Source organism: Lottia gigantea (genome assembly GCF_000327385.1).
Source record: "Lottia gigantea unplaced genomic scaffold LOTGIsca_62, whole genome shotgun sequence".
In the NCBI taxonomy this organism is placed as follows: Eukaryota; Metazoa; Mollusca; class Gastropoda; family Lottiidae; genus Lottia; species Lottia gigantea.
Window position 1 is genome coordinate 513,939 of NW_008710115.1, and position 24,742 is coordinate 538,680.

Here is a 24,742-nt window from a genome sequence, read left to right on the forward strand (position 1 = left end):
AGTATCCTTTTTTCATAAAACAAAATATTTTCACTGTTAGAATGGTGCTCAATACAGCAATCATGGAATTGTGTAGAAAGGCAGTCAGAAATAGGCCAGTTGTCTGAAGATTGCACAGCGTGAAACTCTGAGTAACAACATGTCTCAGGTTATGTTTTAATATTACAGAATAAACATTCAAATCTAAAGTCAAGACTGGTATCAAGAAAACAGGTTTTCACTTTTATGAAGAATGGTGTGATGGTGATTAATGTCTATCTGTTGATTTTTCTCTATATTACATCTGGATGTCTGACAAATATTTTGGAATGCTATTAATTTAGTTGATGACCAGACAGAAATATTGATTGGATGAATATCATGTAAATATATAAACATCATTAATATATCTTGATCAGTATCACATCTAGCCTAAAATATAACAATTTATGTAAATCTATAAGACTGACTTTCACCATGTGAAAATATTAATTTTTTAATGTTTATGACAGCTAACTATTAAAGACACCTGAATTTTACAGCTTGTAATAATATTATAGGGATAAAATTTAAAAGGATGGAGAGATCTTGTACAAAGTACCGGTAAATGCAAATCCAATGCCATGGTTTCAGGCTTCCCCAATGCATGACCTAACGTAAAACTTAGAGTATTATTTTCTATAGAAATAAAGGAATCCGAGAAATGTTCTAATAAATTTAAACCAATGAGCAGTGAAAGTGGGTGTACTAATATGTCTCAAAACATGCAATACTGACCATATGAAATATCTGGTTAGACAGCAGAAAACCAGAGTCTGATTGTAATAACAATATGAATAGGAGATGTTTAGTTAAAGGTAGTAATTCTTCTATTGAAACAATACCATATACCCCATATTCTATATCACTCTCTCTTAAACTCTTTTTCTTTAATATACACTTCATATTCTCTATGCATTCTACAACTCTTCTCTAAAATAGAACATGAAAGGGACATGATATGATCAGATTTGAAAGTAACAATGACGACTCATCTTTTCTTGATACTCGGCCATGTAAAGGAAAGACATACAGAAGAAAGAAAGAACAAGAAAGTGAATTTTCTAGTTTAAAATATATATGAAGACTATTTACATATATTCAAGATCCAAATCAACCCCTGAAAATGACAAACCATGGCTTTTAAGTTGGTTAAATATTTGGTTAAATATTTGCTTGTATATTAATTGCTTTATTAATTCTTATTTAATATAAATTCACAATATTGATAATAGCTAAGGAAGCATTGTCAGTATGTCACAGCACACAAAGATATAGGTGGTTTCAATAACATGAGTAATAAGCTCCTTATGAACATTGACCGGTCAAAAAGTCATTTGAGTAATTGTAAAATCAAAATGTTTCAAGGACTTGAAGATATATACCATCATTAATTAAAATCCAAATGAGACTTGAAAATGTAAAAGTCAAACTCATTCAAGAACTATTATACACATAGCATGTGTCTTAATTAAGATCCAAATATTAAATTTAACCAACCTTGAAATTGTCAGTATAAATATTATGGAACCATAATAAATACTCTACTAAAATACCGTTGAACTGAAATAACAAAATCATGTTGATGTTATTACTATTTAGTTACTTGTGTCAAAAAAACACAATAATTTAAAATTTTGATATTGCTCTACAATAATGTATGAGCACTATTAAAACAGTGAAAATATTTTGTTATTGTTAAAAAATTATATATATTACAAACAAGAAACCAAAACAAATCATGACAATGACAAATTGAATCAAGAATTCTCTCACCTTTTGTGAACTGTTGAAAATGTTCCAAATAATATTGTAATACCAATGTACATGTTGTGTCAGTAAAAGCATTAGATCTAATTTCGTAACATTGTTTTCACTGATAACCAATGATTTTATTTCATTGACAATAGTTTCTGTTTGCTGACACATACTAGACAAACAGATTGCTATATGAACAAAATGAAAATATTTTGTTATTATAAACATGATAATAAATAGTCATTTTTTATATCCTTTCAACCTTTATTGAACTGTAGATGACATACAAATTTGTTTTTGCAATACTAGATAGATGTTCCCACTGAAAGTAGTGTATGAACACTCTCAATACAGTCATCTTAAAAAGAAAGCAGATTTAAAACAGTATGTAAAGATATTCAGGCTTAATTGACATTTATGAAAGAAACAAGATTTTATAATGTTAAAAATTGGTAACGAAGTGAAAGAAGTCATTTCTAAACATAACCAACCATGATTCCGCTTACTTTTTGAATCTTGATTCAGTAATAACTTGAGGTGTTGGAATTCCTTTGGATAAATACAATAAGATACCAGCTAAAATATATATCATAAAATATATAATACAATTAGATTACAGTTTTCTCAATTTCACAAATAAATTTTTATATTTAAATAATTTTAAATAAGTAAAGCTTTCTCAATTTTAGTGGGATAGTTTTTTGTGTTTTCCCAAAGGATTGAAGTGGCCTATCAATAACCTGAAAGGTCCAAGGTTAGAACCAGCCTAGGTCAGATTTCAATTCTGTTTTCCTCTTTACTGGTGCAGATCATAGAGATGAAGAAAGGGTATAATGTTTAAATGGGAAAAATAAGCCAGGGCTATGCATTAGAACCACGATGAAAAGATAAAGTTAATATCACTGTTCCGGCTTAATTTCCCTCATAGTACACTGCTTCTGGTTGCCAAATCAGGTGCAGAAAAGATGGATGTAAATTTTTACTTTATTTCTGATTCTCTCAAAACCTGTTTTTTTTACATGATCTTGACAAGCCTGTAAGTCGTAGTCAAATTGAAATGAAGTCATTTCTTTGTTAATAAGCTTTTCATAAACATTTTCTATCATAAGTTGATGGGACAGTTTGAAATGTTTACCTGTTTCTGTTGCTGTAAAAGGTGAACAGATGATAAAAACGTAGTAGTAAATTGGAGAAATATAGGATTTTTTTCTGACTGTAACAATATAGTTTGAATAATTTCATATACAAACTTATATACCATATAGTCTTCACTACAACTTCTCACCTAAAATAGTAAAGTTTATCAAATTTAAACTTATTTGAAATCTTATAATATACAAAACCATACTTAGTTTCATTAAAACTTTGATTGTTTTGCCTCAACAATCTTTTAAGATAATTGTACAAGATATAGGCCTAATCCAAAACTTTAAAGCCCACTCATCTATATGTAAATGAATTAGATTTGTCATGTGATATATAGTAGACAGAAACATCTATCTATTTCCAGCCTCTGATAGCTATTTGGACAGATGTCAGCAGGGGTAGAGACAGAAAAAAAGGGACATTCCACACTTCCGCAGGTGCGGGGGTTTTAAACCTATTTAGATACCTCGGATCTGCAAATCTCTGGTATATCTGGAAAGATTAATAGTTTTGTAGTTCAGTCATGCCATCATTTTCTCCCTACACCATGTATGTCATGTCTCTGGTTCTATCAAAGGTTTTTTTGGAGCAACTGATCTAGCATCGGCCAATTAAAACTGTGTGCGCAGCCAAAAATTCAAAGGTCACAGTCACGTGATACTAACAAAACAAATGTTAAGGTGATGCCCAACACTAATTTGCAATCATCTTAAAGGTAATTCAATATTATTTTAGAGAAAACGCATTTTTGGAGGTGTGGAAAATTCCCATTTAACAGGGTCTTTTTCTTCTGACTCTACTCCAGCTGACAACTGTCAAAATATCTATCAGAGGCTGGAATAGAGGCAGATGTTTTGGACTAGTGGTATAGGTGAATCGTTTCCAAAGAAGATTACTCAAAGACTGCTTTCATTCAAAGAATCAATAATGGAAACACATGACTGAGTGAGGGATCTTGAACTGCAAAATTATCTATCCTGGCAATTAAGTACATTGGAGGTAACAAAAGGGGTCTTAAGTCCAGTTTTTTAGTATATTTTGGGAATTGTAATTAAGGATAGTACCAAGTAAGTAGGAAGTATCAAGTCTTGCAGTATTGATGGTAATGGTAAACATTGACTACATTCATTGATCAATACCAAAACATCCTTTTCCAGAAAACTTGGATCTAATTTCCATATCTTCATATATATTTCATATTGAATGAATTTCAGCTCTGAGAAATAAAATAAGAATATAAACATGCAGCTGTTATGATTATTTAGTCACATTTTGTAAGTAAAGAAAAAACAACTCTTATCTCATAGCTGTGATATATTTTATTTAAAATAATAAATCATGTCTCAAACAAGCTTTTCAAATCTCAAGTGGTGATATAATATATCTTTTGTTTGTAATACGAAGAGATGAATTTGCAATAAAATATTAATACTTTATACAAAATATCAAAATTATGACCAGCTCAGCTCTAAAAAAGCAGAATCATTTTCATTTCTAAGATCAGTTGATTATGAGTAAACTTATAAATCATGAAAGTGCAATATCTTCTCTTCCTGATTTAAACAATTGTATTATACAAGACAATCAAAAACAATTCCTTACCCTTGTCTTTATCACAGATCTTGTTAATGATCAAATCAAATTGCTTGTCTTTAAACTTTGATGGTAAAGAAATAAGTACATCCAATAAACAACTGATGATAGGTAAAACATCTTTAATATGTAACAAATCAATAATAGCATCAACTATATTTATAATTGCTGTCAATTCATTTAAAAAATGTTGGGTAGGCCTACATTTTACTTCCTTACCAATACGCTGTGAAATGTCTTCATCTAACTAATATAAAAAGATAAAAATGTAATTAAAAGATGCAGTAAATAACCTGTTTTGTGACACTGGAATACTGAAGTACGAGAGTGATAATGTAAATGTACATAGTTAAGCCTAGTATGTAGATCTAATGAAGTTTTATCGATGTTGAATGAAACTAGGAGATTTTGGGTATTTTATCGATGAAGAAAAAAAAGAAATATTTTTAAGGCAAATATTTTAAAACCTGCATAGTAATTTAGTGAAAAATAATCGGCATTAAAAATATTTACCGATTGAAAGAGACAAACATGCAGTGAGGCATAAATTGGTGAATATTTGGATTTCGAGGTACGTATTAAAGAGAGATGATCGTTCACTTGTGACTTTGTTTACCTGTATGATATTAGAAGAAAATGTAGTGGAAAAATCAAATCCTAACTGCATCAAGCAGAAACTATTTTCACTGGAAAAACTATCAATAAATGATTCTTTCTGTTTAAATGTCTGTAAAACAATAATACTTTCAACAATCATGTATTACAAGAATAATCCAAAAAGGTTGGCCATATATTATAAGCTAATAACAAGGATTTACAACTGAAATATACATTACGGGCACCCATAACTAATAACTCTCTTTGGTGTGATATTGATTCCCCCCTACCCTCTCCCTTCTTAATCCTAATCAATTTGAAGGTGTGACACTTTGAGAAATTATATCATCATATCAGTTGAAATGAATCTTGAATTCATTCCTCAGTAGCTGTAGCAGAAGAAACAAGTGGTTGCCTAGCAAGATACGCCCACATTCCTCATACATTTTCAGTATATCAAGGGCAGTCACCTATCTGTGGCAAATCACACCAAAAATCTAATTTGTGCAAGATATTGTTGTGCAAGACACATTATTTAATAAAATTCTGACATAAACTGTCACCTCTATCGCCAACAAATTTTGATGAGTTTTTACTAAGTCATGGGCAATAACTCAAATTCTGTTGATCGAAAAATTGTCAAATTCAATCATACCAAATTTCATTTAAATCGGATGAAAACTGTACTCTCTATTGTGTTCACAAACAAATTTTGACGCATTTTTCACAAATCAAGGGCAATAACTCACACACCGTTCACCGAAATATAGCCAACTCCAGACTTGACCAAGATCTCATCATTATAAATATTCACACCAAATTTCATTTAAATTGGATGAAAACTGAAGTCTCTATTGTGTTCACAAACAAATTTTGACACGTTTTTCATAAGTCAAGGGCAATAACTCAAAAACTGTTCATCGAAAAATCGTGAATATCAAACTTGTCTAAGATCTTATCAATATAAATGATCACACCAAGACTTTAAATCAGATGAAAAATGTAGTCTCTATCGCGTTCACAAACCAATTTTGACGCGTTTTGGCTAAATCAAGGGCAATAACTCAAAAAACGTTCATCGAAAAATCATAAATTTCGAACTTGTCCAAGATCTCATCAATATAAATGATCACACCAAATTTCATTCAAATCAGATGAAAACTGTACTGTTGTCTCTAACGCGTTCACAAGCCAATTTTGGCGCATTTTGGCTAAGTCAAGGGCAATAACCCAAAAACCGTTCATCAAAACACTGTGAATATCGAACTTGTCCAAGATCTCATCAATATAAATGATCACACTAAATTTCATTCAAATCAGATGAAAACTGTAGTCTCTATCGCATTCACAAGCCAATTGTGGACAGACAGACCGACGGACATGGGTGACGACAATATGCATGTCTGCAAGATGATGCTTGCCTAAAAAAAGGAAAAGGGTCAAAGGGACGATATTCATTCATTATCAATAATAATATCATATTTAGGCTAAGATAATACCTTATATTCTGGCAATATACTTTGGGATTTGATATTGTTTGTTTTCTGACTTTGAAGAACTGATTCAAATTCTCGCAATTTGTTAACAAATGACAAGGCAACTTTGAAAGTCATTACATGCATAGATCAACGTCAGTTTTATGTGCAACTCTATCAACCAAAAATCGTTCATAACACTACTTTCGTTTTTCCCGCGGTTTTCTGCGATTGTATTATGTAAAATTCTGATTCGTATAAATTTTTTTTTTTAAACTATCTGCGATACCATATTAAATGGGCAGTTTACATTCACAATAACACATGGATGCCATAACATATCAATATCTCTTGGAAATCGTAAGTTCGAAAACAAATATGCCTAGCTTCTTGAATAAAAAAAAATATTTATTGTATTCATACATGGGGACTATACATTTTTCTATACTCTTTGAATTTGTATTTGTGTTTATTGTCATTTAACAAATTTGTTTGATGAGTTTCATTTTTACAACCTTGTATCAAAACAGAATATTTTTACCGTGCTGAGATTCTGTTTTTTCCAACATAATCCCCCATTGACGTCATTGTCTAGAGCGCCATAACAAAGCGGTGAGGAGGCCAATGTTTTGATTCAGTTTTGTTATTATTTGGACACGGAAATAGTTTGGAAATTATAATACCTATGCAAAACTGTCATTTTAAAAAGGCAGTCAGATAAAAGCCTGATCTGGGAAACGATGGGTAATTGTCTGAAGTCGCCAAATACAGACGACATTTCACTGTTGAGAGGAAGCGACAATGGACCCGAAGTTGTGGACCCGTCTGCTGTACATATTGGACCACCACCACCTTATCAGGTTGACCTCATTTTATTTTCTACTTCGACTTAATAATGATGTTATAAAACAACATAGAGAAATCTGTATTTCATATTTTTTTGTAGATACATCTCTACTGCATTTTATGTACCATTTTGTAGAAATGATCAACAAAATGACATAACTGTCATGACATAAGGCAGATGATTGTATTACAAGGACAATGAGATCATGAGTGAAAAAGTCATACAAAGAAAACAAAGACTGAAAGAGGATTACCCTTTATGAACAGCTGATTCCCCGAACTTCATATTATAAGCTTGTTTTGCTGGTTACTAGACATATCAATCACTGTAGGGTTCAAGAACTCATTTTTATGCATCTAGTTTATTTCCACAAAACAACGATAATGAATAATGTTGCCAGATATAGAACAATATTTAGACATTATATTTAGAAATTATTATTATAATGAGAATTAAATGTTTCTCACACACATGTTATATTTTGTATTTTATAAGCTTTCAGGAAGTTTTATAAAACTTTTTTATAAGTTCAAGTGTTAGACAGTGCAGCTGGCAAAAGTTCAGCCATTAAATTTAAAAATTAAAAAGTGTATTAATAGTGTTAAGTAAACAATTCTATTTGTTGGAATTAAGTGATATTTAAAAAAAAAAAAAATACTTCTAATCTATACTTTATTGACAAGCAAATACTTGCTATAGCAAATACAGAGAAAAAAACGTAGCCTGCATAATTAGATTTACATACATTCGAGTACAATACAGAAAAACATATAAACATAAGTAGTATAGCTTTCCTAATAGGAAAATAATACATGAAATATATACATGGTATACAATAAACGCAAATATGGTAAGACAAGCTGGAAAAGTAACACACGAACAATACAATACATTAAAAATAGCATTTATGAGCATACCAAGTCTTTACCCTTCTAGGTACCATGGTTGAGCATTTTTTGATCCACAGTTTTCTTAATTGATCATAAAGACTCAAAAAGTCTTTTTAAAAAGTCAACTTATGACTTTTAACAGAAGGATTATTAAAAGATGTCTTGTTTATGAGGTTTGCTAAAAGGGTTTTTTTAATATGAACTATTTTATTGATTTTAGGAGAGTGTTCCTATATATCATCCATCACCTAATGTTAGTAGACCAGCTAATCAATTGACTGAAGATGAACAAGTGAAAATAGCACAAAGGTTAGGCCTTATACACCATCTACCTACTGGAGTATTTGATGGTACAAGTAAAAAGGCAAAGGAGTAAGTAATATAGGCTTGAACTGATCCATAATTAAATCAGTAAAATTCTGATGGTCTGAAAAACTATTTTTTTTATTCGGTCTAACATGACTTTCAGTTGTACATGGCCATGGTGCCATTTAGTTCTGTTGAAGAATTTTAAGAATACCCAGTGGACATTGGTCCATATCAGAATAAAAGTAGAATTACCTTATCTTAAATGTGTTTAGCACAACTCTTATATGATATGTGTTTTTTTTTCAGGTGTTGTATTTGTATGGAAGAATTTCTATTAGGAGATATGTTAAGATTTTTACCTTGTATGCACACATATCATAAAGAATGTATAGATGACTGGTTAATGAGATCCTTTATTTGTCCGTCGTGCTTGGAACCAGTAGACGCAGCGTTGTTAACTACTTATGAAACAAGTTGATGTGATATTTATATACAATGGTGCTACTTTTATTTCAAGAAGTTAATAGAAATGAGAAAAACCTTAGACTGAATCACTGCATGTAAATATGATTTAAATGTGTGATTGACGACATATTGTGTCTGGTTTGCAGCAGTTAGTTTGTTATAGCACTTAATATGGAATTAAAATCGATGGATATTGACCATTATGCATCTCAATGATGTGATTTGTGATGAATTATACTATAACAGCCTGAACACGTTACTAATATTGTCTCACTACCACCATAAATATATATATGATAATTATTTATAATATAACAGATCTGTGCTGGTTTGATAATTTACTACTGGTATATTTTACTATGAAATAGTACATATATTAATACAGTGTTTATAATACATGCCCAAAAGGTTTCTTGATCTGTGGACATCTGAGCATTAAAGGAATATGTCCAATGTAATAAGTCCCAAGTATTTAGTTTCAAGTTTTTAGACTGATTTATAATTGGAACAAATGCATTTTATTTGCTCAGTGTCCTCAATCCAATAACCATATTATTACCATTATAATTGTCTTTCAATTAATTGACTGTGAAGCCAATCAAAACTTAATTATCATACTTTTTGATATGTAATATATTCATTCCTTTTTTCTGAATTAACATTTATGAAAAAATGTGTAGATAGTAAGAAATTTTAAATTCCCTATTGTTTACTCACTTTGGAATTTTTGACAGCATTCATTTGGGTTAGGTCAAATTGCTGCTAAATTATCATCTATTTTCTACAATCTCAAGAAATGTCTATGTTGATCTCAAATAAATTTCTCCTGAATGAGTTGATAAGAGTTGGTGTATTTAAACAGTCGTCTTGTTATGTAAGGTTCAAACTCTAATTTAAGTTATACATTCTTAAGCTTTGAAACAATATTTTATTTTCTGGCTATTGCTCTTTCCTAGTTTTGTGATGTATATTCAATTTGTGCTTTCACCTTTTTAATATGTTATATCTTATTTAATATGGTTATTTCTTTGTTTGTATACTTTCATGTTTATTGCTTATTTAGGGCTAGTCATTTTACTATTAACAGGAACAGATGATAAATATAATTCCTCTTGCAATTACACAATAATCTCACAATTATCAACAGTATTTGTAAATAGCAACCTGAAATAAATAAACCAAGGACTAATGATGAAGTGAACCTAGTTTATCCTACATGATTTTTTTTTTTGTGAGGTGACCAGGCATAGGATCCCAAACAATAATTGGATAGCTAAATTTAGTTGGTAAAGAATACAAAATGTATATTCCTTTATGTACTTCACAAATTATTATAGAGTTTAGTCATTATTACGATCCATAATATTGATAGGCATTATACTTCTTACCTTTTATATACGTCTAAATTGCAATATTGACCCCTATTTAATTTCCATTCTTTATGTGCAACAGCAACAATTTATCATATCTCCTGACATTGGTAGTTAAATTCTGTGTGAGTTACATATGAATTAAAGGTATGACAGAACGAAGAACTCATTCCAATCAACATTTTATGCTCATTATATTACAGGTGTTTGGACGTTCAGTTGATAGTTTTTATGCAGCACTATAGTTCGTAATTGAAATTTAATTTTTGATTATCTGCTTAAAGAGTTCAATTTCTTATTTGATCGTGGACTTAGCAAATGTCCAGATTTAAATTCTTAAGTGTGTTATGAAAAACTGAAAGCAAGTTCTATATATTGAAGAAATCAGAATAAAGTTTTAAATGACAATCACTATCTGCAATTAAATTTAATACCGTACCTTAAGCATATAATGGTTCTCCCTTTTTATTAGGAAACAGAATTTTATTTGTCTTAATATTCAAGTCAAATTGTAAGGTCAAGTCTGGATTCTTTTTGCTAGCTAGTTTGATTAAACAATGCAAGTGATATAACAAAGCTTAAAATGCAATCTTTTTTTAGTGCTGTAACTTATTTATTCTTATTAGTTTGTTTTTCACGGATAAATCTACATGAATAACCCATTCACAATAAAATTTAGAAATATGATATTGTGTTTTGTATTATTGAGAAGGGGAAAGGAATCCCAAAACACATCCATTCAAGTAGAAGTTTTGGTTGAAATTTACTTAGTAAGTATGTGGATTGCTGATGTCTCAAGTTCAGTGGTGACAATAGGCTATTTCAATGGATCATTTTATAGTTATTGCCCTTGAATTATTGAATTATTGAAAATACGTCAACATCAGTTGAGAAACCAATATTATCATTCACAGCGGTTAGAAAAAAGCTATGTCCTTGAAGTGGGAAACAACCCCAAACCATCGTGTGATTCATTTGTAGTCTCACGCAAGCAATGCTCTTTGGAGTATCTTCCCTTTGAAAATAAAATTTCTGTTGGTATCTTTGTTCATCACATGAAATCAATGTTAATTCCTTGCAATTTGTCCATAATCTAATGTATTAGCTATTTAAAAAGTTGTCAATATTTTTTCCAAATTTTTATGTGTTTCTTGGGGTGTGCGTAACAATGACATATTTTCGTTTTCTAATGTTCATCAAAATAAGCTTTTAATTTTCCAAGATGTCAGCCCCCAGAGAAGTACGCATTTTCTTCTGTTCTTTATTTTTCTTGTTTTCTTTCGCATGAAACATTACTTATTAGTACAAAGATATCATGACTGCAACTTTCATGACAACAACATTCTACATACAATGTCCAAATATCATGAGTTAAACACAATTGCATTTTCCTGTGGTCAGATAGTCCGAAACATCTGCAATGCCTCTATTTCAGCCTCTGATAGGTATTCCGAAAGTTGTCATCTGGAGCAGATTCGACAAACTAGGACCTGTTATATGGGGTCTTTAGTCACCTGCAAAGGTGAAGGTTTTTTAAGACAGGTGATGATTGCATACATGTCACAATCAATTAGTGAAGACAACACTAGCCTATTCATTACAATCAATTTATGGATCTCTTCTTTCTATTGATATTCTTATTATTTAAAATATATACAGTGGTGTAACCTATTTTTGTGGATATAAGGATTCAACACCAAAGTTCGTCAAAGTTAAAAAAACGTAATTTTTTTTTTTGTCTTAGATGTTTCCTCAAATATTCTACAAAATAATTAAAATTGGTTTGTTTTGATTTTCTTTATGAATCCCTCACTTTGACCCATATTTCATGAGCAACCAACGTGGCAACGGCGGCAGAATGCGTCACCTATTTTCGTGTACAATGTTTGATCTATAAATAAGTCTAGAAAAACACATTGTATGGATACCGGGTGGTATAATTAACTTCTCTTAGTATTTATCTTTAATATCAATTCATTATAACAAGTGACAATTACTAAAAAGAACCACGATTTTAAAATAAAATAGTGACTGACAAAATAAGATACGTAGCGTGATTTATTGCTAAAAGTCACTGAAACAACATAAGAATATGGTCCACTTTGTGTTCCATAGAAATTTTCTGGTGACAGGGAATCCGCTAATTGATCACGTGACTTCATTCGTTGGACTACATTCTAGCAGACGACACTTGGAATTCCGATTACTGCTTGGGATTATAAGGTAATTCGGCTGATAAAAAATGGTGACATTTGGTAATAAATGAAATCCGCCATTTTGTATTTGTTAAAGTATACATTAATACTGAAAGTACTGAATTCATTCTACTAGCTGATATTGTAGAGAAAACCCATGTTTATCAAAACAAACTAATGTGGCGGTTGCGCAAGGTCGTACATGTAAATTATTAATCATTTCCGGAAATCCACGAAAAATAGGTTTCCACGAAATTAGGTTACGTGACTGTATGAATAATGAAATATATTATCCCTATAGTAATGGTTGAAAGTACCCGCTGTATTGTTCTTGTGTATGGTATGACATGTTTCTGTTATATATGATTTAGGTTTTGTTTACCAGTGATGATTCAGGCCAACTTTGGAATTCATGTGTCTGGGATTTCTCAACAGGAACAGGTTTGATGCAGTATAGGGGTGGAAGTTCTGGTGCTCACAGTTTAAGTTTATTGGGAAACGATTATTTAATTGGTGGAGGAGGTCAGAAATCAGTAGTTAATGTGTGGGAATTACAGAGAAAGGTGAGGGATGTAGTTGTATTGAACCAGGTCCAATAGCCTATTTAATAGGTGTTAACTTTCCAAACCTGGGACATACAAATGAAATGATGGTATTCAATAGGTAACATATTTATCATGTCAGTGTTTACTATATATATATATTTAGTTATTCTGTATTTCCATTATTAATTGTTATGCTTGATGAAGATTCCTGTATGTGAATTGAAACGTTGCAAAATTAAATTAAAGGAGTAGTATATCCATAATAGTTGTTCTTGCTGAATATTTATCATTTTTTATGTTTATGATTTTAACAGGATCAGAACCAGATAAAAATCATATTACCTGGTAAAGTAAATTGTTTATGTCCTTCACCTGATGGTAATTATTGTATTGTTGGTATAGCTGAAAAAATTTATATTTGGCAGGTGAGATTTACACTAATATTATTTCCATCTGACTATACTAGTCTAATGATTAGTGAACATGTCTGTGACAGTGTGCCAGACACCAGTGCCTTCTTTTGAATAGTAGCTTAGTACCTTTCAATCACTAAAATTATTATCACATAATTATATATTTTTTACACATGAAATATCATTGTCATCAGATTCATTCATGGTTTGTGAATGCCTTTGAATAACTGCCTATTTTTTTAACATTCTTGGAGGCACAGTTCCTTTTGTTGGCGTCTGGTATCTTGCACTGCAAGCTGTGCAAGCTTGACATCTGTTAACGATGCTGGTCAGTTTATTTTCTATAAAACATTTTATTAATTTGTAGACAAGTAGTGGTAATTTATTGAAAGTTATCAGCAGACATTATTTAGATGTAACTTGTATTAGATTTACTGATGATGGTAGCCATTTTATCACAGCAGGAGATGATAATTTAGTGATAGCTTGGTGTCTTCCTAGGTAGGTAATAGAGGGTTTTTTTCTTTTTGTGTATGTTATCAAAATAATAATCATGTCAATTAATTTCTTCCATTTTGAAGAATTTTTGAGTTTAGAATGTTAAGATGTGCAGAAACAAAACATCCAATAAATTACAAAGGAATCACTATTTGGAAAATAATACAGAAAAGCATACAGGATGGAAGCCACAGATGGATTTACACAGGATACATGTGTTCTATGATAGTATAACTTGTTTATTCACAGAACAATCTCATCCACTGATTTTCCCCTCTCTAAACCTGAACCTAAATATGTATGGACAGGTCATTCCTTACCAGTGAAAGATGTCTATGTTGGTAGTGGTGGTGTAAGATCCAGAGTTATTTCCTCTTCATTAGATCAAACATGTAAAGTATGTGATAATTCAATTATTTTATAAGAATCTTTTTTCAATTATCTTATCATATGACATTAACTTTAGCTTCTTACAGCTTGTTTGAATCTCTCCAAAATATACGTATTGACTGTTTTTTTTATGCATATTTTCCTGTATAAAATTAAGAATTATAGTTGATTGCTGATCAGTTTCTGCAGTGTAAACTACAGATTTTGATAAACACTGTATAATTTTTTCTTTCAATGATTCAAGATGGTTCTGCAAATTTTTTACTTTTAAAAAGTGTGACCATATGTTTAAATGATTGTTTATGTTATTTTTTCTAGTTATGGGATATGACAACAGGAGAATTATTATGTACATTTATATTTGATGATCCTATCATGTCAGTTTATATGGATTCAGCTGAATTTAGAATATTTGCAGGCTCTAATACAGGTCACATATATTGTGTTAATTTATATGGGGCTGTAAGTATAAACTAAATAAGATTTTAAATTATGTTACTGTGTTCAGTACTTTATTAAGGATATTTTGCTGAGTTCTTACGTTTATTCAATGATACAAAAATCATCATAGAGTTTTGTAACAGTTGTGGGAAATGCACCAAGAAATCTGAAATTTCTTTGATTTCTATACTTGATTATTTATTACTTTTTGAAGAATTTGTCATAAATATATTTCTTCGATCTAGGGACAAGTTACACAATTCATTCATTTTCATACTTTTTTCAGAAATTGCAAAAAGAAAGACATATAACCAATAAATCAGATGATGAAGGAATTTCCATTTACAAGGGTCACAGGTATGTACCAGTGGATCACTGATATTTCTATATTTATAACAGTTTGCTTACATCCCAAATTTTCAATCAAAGGGCATCAGGTTTTTTTGAACTCGATATGAGAATCATAAGTTTTGAGCTATCTCACATTAAGTTCTTTAATTTACCACATATAGTTTTGATTGTGACATGTTGTGGTAGATTTATATTTGTATCTTTCAGTTCCAAGATCAATTGTTTAAGTATGAGTATGGATGGAAGTATATTAGCATCTGGTTCCGCTGATTGTACAGTGAAATTATGGGATGTATACAGTGGTCAATGTATTAGAACATTAGATCATAAAGGTAATCTTAATATTATTTTATGATCTGTGGTGGTCTAGAGGGTTTAACTTTTTTTTTTTGATGAGATGGGATTTCTCCTTGTTTTTACACCCCTTTATATCATTAGAAGTCATTATTCCTTACTTTTCAAATTCACAAATCTATGAATAATAACAAGATTCCCGAGGTACAAGGACAGTGACGTATTCAGGTTGGTGTCAACAGCTTTTTGGATAAATTAATCAAAATGACTATTAGCAGATGATTAGTTAATGCTTGCTCATCTACTTAAAAATCTTGATTAAAGGCTGCTACAGATTTTACCTCCCACTTGTAACCAGTTACTAATGCTTTGGCGTGTACTAATCAACGTGATAAGAGAAAAAGATAAATTTGCAACTTCAAATGATGATTGCCTTACAAATACCGTTTTAGCAACTATTATATATTTTGTAGGCTCTGTCACAAATGCTTTCATCACATCAACTCCTAGTAATATACTGAACCCTGACAGTAAACCTTTTCTAGTGGTGCAACATTTCAAACGTCATTTACATTCTACGCAACAACAGTTGGAGGGAGATAACTCAAATCAGACAGACTTAATACACATGAAAATAAGAGGATGCAAAAGGGTAAGTTTTAAGTGAATTTTGGGTTTTGATTTAACTATAACTATAGGGTGTTTTGAAATTAGAGTTCCCTCCTTCACAGCATAAACTCTTCCACAGCTTGCATTCTTGAGTAGTATGATTTCAACAAATCACAAAAGGATGAGAATCAAACTCCTTTTAACTGTGCACCTATGTCACCTTTCTTAAAGTTTTTTGATAGTCCATAATATTTCCTTTCAATCAAGATCTTGACAATATGGGAACACCCGGTATATTATAGCTAGAATTTTGGTTTCTACTGGTCCATTGTACATGTAGATTCATGATTACAAGAATTCCATACAAAGATGACTGTCACTAAAAGATAATCACAGAAAATTACATGATATTCGGTTGCATCAAATATAGTCAGCAATATAACACTCTTTCAATGGTTGTATTTCAGAAATCAGAGAGAACATCTAACACTGATATAAATAATTTGATTCAGTCAAATGTTTCAGTTGTAAATCAGGTAAGTTATACTGAAAGATAATTCCGCATATATTAAAATCTATAAATAAATAAATTTAATAAATTTCAGACAAAAACTATCTTGATAATTTGCATTAAGATGGTATTGATGTCTGCGATTATGTCTCCTTGTTTGATAATTCCAGTTTGGTTGGTTTAATATCATCCCTCAAAAAGGGCATTATTTTATCGAATGTAATGCGTCTTATCAATATATATTTATCTATTTCAGTCTGATGTTGATGTTATAGAAGCTCATGAAGAATTAAACAAATTAAAAAGTAAAATTTCAAAGTTAAAAAATGTAAATAAAGAGCTATATGATTATGCTGTAACAAATATTGTAAATAAAGTTTAGTTCAAATAAAGAGCAATATTTCACTTGATCTACTTTATTTTTGAAAACATGGTGTTGCTTATGTAATACCTGTTTGATAACACATATCCCCATAGTTCCCAACAACCTTTTTAAGCACCCCCAGAGCAATCAATAAGACCCGTCACACCCAACAAAGCAGGAATAAAGGCCTGCTCTTTTTTCGATTCCTAACTATCAAGGGATATTTAACTGTTCAGCCAGTAACACATTTGAATGTCAGACTCTCCGGCAAACAGAAACCGGGTTGAACAAGGGTATTATTGATATTACGGCAAGTCATAGAGACCAGGCCAACCATTATGTCCTTCCAAAGAAAAGTAATTTGTTATTTATGTTGCCATGGAAAGTCTAATGTTAGGTGTTAGTTTACATCAATGTTTAATTAAAAACAACCTCATTAGTGAACCTTTCTAGTTATATTATGTTTCAGTGACAGTAATATAAATAATAAATGATGATTCCCATTGATTATAGAGGGTGATCACATATGATTAATAAGCCTTATGAAATGGTAGTTACGTCGAAAGTTCTTAAAATGTTTAAATTGATCACATTTTACAGTTTTTAGAATTGAACTTTGTTCAGCACAAAAGTGATATTCTTTTCAAAGTGGTTGAGAGATATAATTTATTGTTTGATTAATTCATCCAAATAGTAAGAGCTTTTTTTGTTGAAGTTTTGTTATTTGTGGCCTTTTTGTGTTTTTCGTTAGTGGCGTTTCTACGGTAGAATTTGGAAGGAATTGCCTGGTAGCTCTCCTTGAAAATTCTATGGCCCCGACTAATGAATCCGAGAAACGCCCCTTGTTTCGTTATGTGGGGCTTTTCTTTTGAATACCAGATACAAGGCTGTGACTTTTTCGTGTTACACTCCTAGATTTATTGCACAGCGAATTTTTAAAATCTTTTCAAAATTATAAAAAAGTTATAATTATTATTCCTACATATCTATAGCGTTCAGCATTTTGTATTGAGTGTGTTTAATCCTACGTATTTAACCAGGCCTAATAAAGCCCCATAATTGTTTTCTTTTCAAATGCATATTAACTGAATAAGACTAATCATACTTTATACATAGGTAACAGCAGAAATATGTATGGAAACAACAGAAAACTGTGCACTATATTGACACCAGCAAAAATGGGAAAGAAAGAAAAGTATGTTAATGATGTTGAATTGTACGATTTACTGAGATCTAAAGAACTCTACAGAGAACAGAACAAATTACAGAAGTCTTTGGAAAAACAAATCCGCGAAATTTCAAAAAATGAAAAGATTTTAATGTCTCGTATTGAGTGTCAGAGACAAACATTCTTAAAACAGTTCAATGCACATTCAGATCGTAATGGATACTTTAATGTTGAAAGTCTGCAACTGCCACTACCCGAAGGCTCTTCTAGAAAACAAAGTACTAACGATCCAGACTCACAGTTTCCATTCATGTCCCCTGGTAAATCCCAAGATTGTCAATGTATTTCTTATGAATTGCATAGAATCCAACCAAAACCAATTGGAAACAACGCCATGGACCATTCGGCGAGCAAACTCTTAAATTCTGAACAAGTGGATCAGCATACAATTTTAGATTTAATCAAGAAGCATAAAAACGGATGCATTGTTGATAGTCAAACTGGAGTAGCAAACAAGTGCAAAGTTACCTTTAGTTTGTAAAGTGCCATTCTGGAACTATGTGACTGTATATGATTAGTGGCACCAGTTTTGAATAATTTCTGAATTATATTCCCTGAAATCTAACATAGAAATCGGTTAATCTATTGTTACAACATGATACAATAACAAAATCGTTTCACTGTTTAATTCTAAACTAAGAAGCAGAAGAGAGGGGTTGTTAGCATTTACAGTCTACGTATACCGTGAATGGAAAAATGATGCAAGTTAAGAATATTTGCGTTTGATAACTATAGTAGGCAATGGTAGCTGTAAAATTAAACGATTTGGACCAAATTATTGGCAAGACATCGACTATTACTTGTTACATTCTTTCTATTGTTAAAATATATAATAGTATGGTGAAGGATAACAGGAGGGAAGAAGACATTTGCTTTGATCGTTTTATAAACATCATTTTAATACACTAACTTAAATGTGGAATCTAATTGTCGTCACCCATGTCCGTCCGTGATAAAAAGACCATTGTTTTCACTAGGTAAATTGATAAAAAAAATGGGGTGGGGGCAGAGTCAGGCCAGCATCTTTCACCCTATCCCTCTCCTCCACCCCCCTTCTTCGAGTAAAAACGCCACAAACTCGTCTCAATATATACATGCATACCAAATTTCATTCAAATTGGTTAAAAACTATATCCTCTATGGTGTCTACAAGTAATGTGGTCAGACGGACGGACAGAGGCAAAGGTAATATATTATACGTCCACAATTATGTGTGGGCATATAAAAAGCATAACTTTGACAATCTTGTTCATAGCATGCTACAGTTAATCTGTAATGATTTTTGATCAAGTTCAATACATACTATTCAGTCGAACTGTTTTATTTGTATTCAATTTTACAAAAAGCAAAAACTCATAAACGATATTCAGCAAAATATAAATTACAGCAATTTAGTAAATAATTCACAAAACAGTGTGAAATAACTGCATGTCAGATCAATGGTAGCCATAGAGTTGTAAATAGAACTTATTATATAACTCTATGATTGAAGCTCATTGTTATGCATCTTTCTTATCCAATATGTCTGCAGAACATATATATCTCAAATTTTCAAGCGTTATAAAAAATATATACAATAGAACGATTCTTTAAAACTTCTAGTAACTGTTCTATAGAAGCCTTACCTATAATCAACAATGCCAAACAAGTCCCAAATACGTCACTATTAACACATTAGAAACCAAACCTATGCTGCTAAGGACATCTTCACAATTGTCAAGGTATTGCAAATTTTGGCTTATACCTTGACTGCAATGATTAATGCTTAATTCTTGTATCTATAGTTGTTCTAAATTTCATAATTATTTAGGCTATAATTTGGCTAACGAATATATCAGGGCTGTAACTAGAATCTATTTTCTATGAGGCAATAATCCTGTTGTCTTCAAATAAACGATATATTAAATTTATATTCTAATTTATACAAAATTTCTTTTCTATCAAATTCTGAAAGAGGCATTTGCCTCATTTGCCTTGATGTAGGCCTTAGTTACGGCCCTGTATATTATATAAGGGAATTCTTCAGTCGATTCCAAAACAAGTGAATAAATTCCATATCATCATCCCAAGTTATATAAGTAGTTGTCTTTAATAAAGCATTAAGTGAATTGCTCATATTTTCACTGTCTATATCTTCTAATAAAACTACACTCAAAGGTTCCATAGCTCGATTCAAAACGTGTTTTTGAGCTAAAGTCATTTCAAATTGACACCATTCACTTCGAGCAAAATTATTACTTAATATAATTAAAACACGACGACTATTTTCAATCGATTCTACAATATTATCTATAATCAATCTACCAGCCTGGAAATCTCTTTCATGTATACAGAGTTTAATGCCTTCATTTCCCTCTAACTGTGGTACCAAATCATCCAAGACCCAATCGTCCTCAGCGGAGTACGACACAAAAACGTCATAGAGGTACTGTTGTTCCGCTATATTGTTTAAGAGTTTTGGTTGATGTCGCCAGATATATATCTGATATTTGATGAGCCATCTGTATTTATAAACAAAAGATACTAGTATAAATAAAAGAAGTAGAAGACAACAAACACCAGTTATAGACGTATAGGCGGAGGCAAAAATGTGTTTCGTATAACTTCGTTCCGTCATATTTAAACAGTAATATCCCCTTGGAAAATGTTTAAATTTTGAATGATCTCGCTTCATCCACTCAATCAGCCAAATATTGTCACAAATACAATCTAGTTGATTATAAAAAAGTGAGATTGTTCTTAACTGTGACCTAAATTTATCAGGAAACATTTTTTTTGATATTTTTCTTAATAAATTCCTACCAAGATATAAAGTAGTTAAATTCTCAGTTCTATCCCAAAATCTGTCTTGCCATTTACTTAACTTGTTCCCATATAAATTTAGAACCTTGAGTTCGGTGAAATTTTGAATGGATTTCGGTATGTTATTTAACCTGTTAATTGAGAGATCTAAATATTGCAAGGAGTGAAGTTCTGATAGCACTCGGTCTAATTGTGTACAAAGAAGACTTCCGGGGTCACTCAAATAATTAGCAGCAAAATACAGATATTTGACTTTCGGACAGCCACTGAACGCCAATGGATCAACATATTTTATTTTTATTTGATTATCAGATACTGTTAACCTTGCAAGATTTGAATTTTTAAAAGAATAATTCTCAAGTCTTAAATGGGTTTTAGAACTTTGCTGTTTTGCCAGATGGAGGTCAGTAAGGGAAGATAACTCTTGGAATGATCCAGATTCAATCGTTGATATACAGTTGTTATCCAGAACAAATTTTGACAGTTTCTTTAAACAGTTCATAAATTGAGGAACATATTTACAAATATTGTTAGTCTCTAAATTCAAAAAGGACAAAGAAGGGAAAAGAGTTTTTACGTGACAAAAATCTGGGAGTGATCTAATTTTATTTGAAGTTAAGTATAATTGTTGTAAATTTTCCATTTTATCCATTACAATTGTCTCGATCGAATTGTTTTCGACTTTTAAAGTTTTTAGACCCAATGAGTTAAATTCTGTTAAATTTAATGTCTTAAGATGATTGTTGGAAATGTCAAGAATTGACAAAGTAAAATGATGATTAAATAATCCTTCTGGTATAAATTTTAAACCGATATTTCGAAGTATAAATTTGTTACAGTCTATATTTCATATCAGAAAACAAATTAAACAAAGAATCAGCCGTCAATGGATTAAAGGAGAGATGTAATCTTTTTAAATATCTTAAAGATGTAAAAGAATTGGTAGTAATATTTGTTATATGACAATTTTGAAATTTGAACTTCTGCACTTTCAGGTGTGTTATATTGGAAAAAGTGCGTTCATTGATCAAAGGGAGATAATTATATTTAAAAATGAACCTGTCGGTTCGAATTGGAAGTACAGGTATATACGTTAAATTAGTGTTGACACATATTACTGTGCCTTTTAAACATTCACACAGTTTTAAACTACAAGCATCTTCTTCACAATTACACATAGAGCAAACCAAAAGCAATAAGCAAAGAACTAACAGTCTTACACTATTCATCATTTTGTATGAATTACTTTCGCATTATATATCAAAATCACGTCCTTTGAAAGTTTGTATCATATAACACGATTTATAATCTTTTGCAGCTATATACACAATCATCAAATAGTTTAGCTAAGGACACAATTTCCAAATACGTGTTGGACCTCATTGTGAAAATAATTGTCATTGGATTAATCTTTCCACTATTGCTAAATATTCGGATAATATTTCAGGTTTAGTTTGCAAGGCGTCCACAAATGTCATCTTAAAAAGCTATTGTCCTTATTTTAAAAATCTTGATGGTAGGCTACTGGTTATCTAAATTTTATATTTATCCAATAGTATATACTATTGTTGCATGCCCACTTGTCCGCTTGTTTAAACTTCCAAAGCAGGATATCTGTTGTCCACTAACTTTAAGCTTACATGGTAAGAAACCTGTTTTTCACTTTTCAATGTCCACTATCTTTAAGTTTACATGTTCACAATCTTTAAGCTTTCACAGCAAGATAACTGTTGTGTACAATCTCCCACTAGCTCTCATATAAGGAATCTGGTGAGCACAATCTTTAATGTTTTACGGTAGGATACCTGTCCACAATATATTTAAGTAAAAGTACCCGCAGTTTTCCAGTAAATCTCTATGTTGTAAACTACATATTCTCCAAAATCTTAAAGAGATATCGTGTTAAATATTTCATTTCCGCCGCTTTGTGTCCTTTCAATGAGTCACGCACTTCTCTTTTATGTCATATTAGCAAAAATCTATTCCTATTGACAAATACATGTAGGTTTACCCCGTTACACCTTTAGTCAGTGATGAGGCGATATCCCTATGGCTAGAAACCCAGAGACCTCGGATTGTCTCAATTTTATAAGCTTAAATGGTATGGTTAAACTTGTTTGAAATCTTGAAGCTTATCAATCTGATTAAATCGAGATATTTAATTTCGTGTTTAAGTTTACATGTTCACAATCTTTAAGCTTTCACAGCAAGATAACTGTTGTGTTCAATCTCCCACTTGCTCTCATATAAGGAATCTGTTAAGCACATTATTTGATGTTTTACAGTAAGATACCCGCTGTCCACAATATTTAAGGTACAAAGTCATACATGTACTATACACAATCTTTAAGTAAGGGTGCCTGTTGTCCATTCTCTCTAAGCATTAAATCTCTATGTTGTAAACTACATATTCTCCAAAATCTTAAAGATAATATCGTGTTAAATATTTCATTTCCGCCGCTTTGTGTCCTTTCAATGAGTCACACACTTCTTTATTATGGCCCGTATGCACCAAATGAAATTAAGCCAAATTTAATTCTATTCTTCCCGAACAACATTAACGTTTAATTTAATTCTATATTTTGTATGCACCCCATAGAATTACCTTAAATGTTTTTAAAAATTGGCTAATTTAATGCTAAACTTAAAGTTGGTCAGGACCAGTTTTAACTTTTAATTCTATTCGTAAATCAATCGAAATTCCTTTTGTGGCTCTTCGATGTTTCAAAATGACGATTATTTCGACGATTTAGATGAACTTGGTGAAATCAACCGTGTTATTCCCATCAATAGACATGTCAGGGATCGCCTGGACCCCTTTACATGGTTTTCGGAGGAGAAATTTACAGCAAGGTTTAGATTGAATAAGCAATCGGTGTTGAATATCACTAGGCCTAATAGTTTGCAAAAAGGAAACATGAGATGGATTCCATATCAAATTAATTATGACGTTCATTTGCTCCTTCGAGGGTTAAAGTTTGTTCCAAAATGTGGTTTCCGCATACGAAAGGAGAGCACTTCTCAACACAAATTGGTCAAAGAAGAATAACACAGGGGTTTAAATGGACCAGATGCAATTAATAACCCCAATGGCTCCAAAGGGGTTAAATAGGACCAAAGCAACTAGGGTTAGTTAGGGTTAAGACTGGTGTAGGGTGGGGTTAACCCTCTCTAAATTGTTTCGGGCCCAGTTAAACCCCTGTGTTATTCTTTTTTCTGGACCATTTTATGTTTGAGAAGATGCGCAACGATGTGTTTTTTCATTTCATATGTGGACACCATATCTTGGAACAAGCTTTAACCCTTTCCTGGGCTAACCCTAATTGATTTTCTAAAACTAGATATCTTAGTCCGTGGTAGATTACCCCCCATCCCCCTTCCATAGGTTTAGTACATTTCCTTTAATTAATATTTCTTATTTATGATAACTTGCAATTGAAGAGTGTCCTCGCAAAAATATCATACACGTATACTATTTTCACTTAATAAATTATATATATTTTTTATATGAAATACGCATTTTCCTTTTCATTTAATATAGGACAATTCCTCAGTTTCACCAGTGAAAATGTTTATCATGATTTCCATGGTTATTAATGTTCCTGTTGGAACCAGTATTCTTCTTATATATTT

At 31.3% G+C, this 24,742-nt stretch overlaps 5 protein-coding genes across 5 annotated transcripts; 3 read left to right on the plus strand and 2 right to left on the minus strand.

The window, feature by feature from the left end:
• Positions 1-201: 201 nt before the first annotated feature.
• On the minus strand, positions 202-6,725 carry LOTGIDRAFT_166903 (hypothetical protein; the record flags this gene model as incomplete). Its single annotated transcript, XM_009064369.1, has 8 exons — positions 202-411; positions 757-951; positions 1,519-1,581; positions 1,795-1,964; positions 2,283-2,352; positions 2,912-3,061; positions 5,132-5,242; positions 6,612-6,725. The coding sequence occupies 8 exons, from the start codon at positions 6,723-6,725 to the stop codon at positions 202-204; spliced, it is 1,083 nt and encodes a 360-aa protein (XP_009062617.1).
• Positions 6,726-7,327: 602 nt separating this feature from the next.
• On the plus strand, positions 7,328-9,111 carry LOTGIDRAFT_179337 (hypothetical protein; the record flags this gene model as incomplete). The annotated part of the gene is made up of 3 exons (XM_009064370.1): positions 7,328-7,447; positions 8,545-8,696; positions 8,940-9,111. The coding sequence occupies 3 exons, from the start codon at positions 7,328-7,330 to the stop codon at positions 9,109-9,111; spliced, it is 444 nt and encodes a 147-aa protein (XP_009062618.1).
• Positions 9,112-10,617: 1,506 nt separating this feature from the next.
• LOTGIDRAFT_166906 (hypothetical protein) lies at positions 10,618-17,097 on the plus strand (the record flags this gene model as incomplete). The annotated part of the gene is made up of 11 exons (XM_009064371.1): positions 10,618-10,671; positions 13,035-13,226; positions 13,523-13,633; positions 13,989-14,122; positions 14,369-14,516; positions 14,828-14,971; positions 15,237-15,307; positions 15,509-15,633; positions 16,069-16,247; positions 16,672-16,740; positions 16,972-17,097. The coding sequence occupies 11 exons, from the start codon at positions 10,618-10,620 to the stop codon at positions 17,095-17,097; spliced, it is 1,353 nt and encodes a 450-aa protein (XP_009062619.1).
• A 1,160-nt stretch (positions 17,098-18,257) lies between these two features.
• On the plus strand, positions 18,258-18,788 carry LOTGIDRAFT_166907 (hypothetical protein; the record flags this gene model as incomplete). The annotated part of the gene is made up of 1 exon (XM_009064372.1): positions 18,258-18,788. The coding sequence occupies one exon, from the start codon at positions 18,258-18,260 to the stop codon at positions 18,786-18,788; it is 531 nt and encodes a 176-aa protein (XP_009062620.1).
• Positions 18,789-20,378: 1,590 nt separating this feature from the next.
• On the minus strand, positions 20,379-20,720 carry LOTGIDRAFT_99628 (hypothetical protein; the record flags this gene model as incomplete). The annotated part of the gene is made up of 1 exon (XM_009064373.1): positions 20,379-20,720. A coding segment is annotated over one exon (342 nt), but the record flags the coding sequence as incomplete, so codon positions are not given.
• Positions 20,721-24,742: the final 4,022 nt, after the last annotated feature.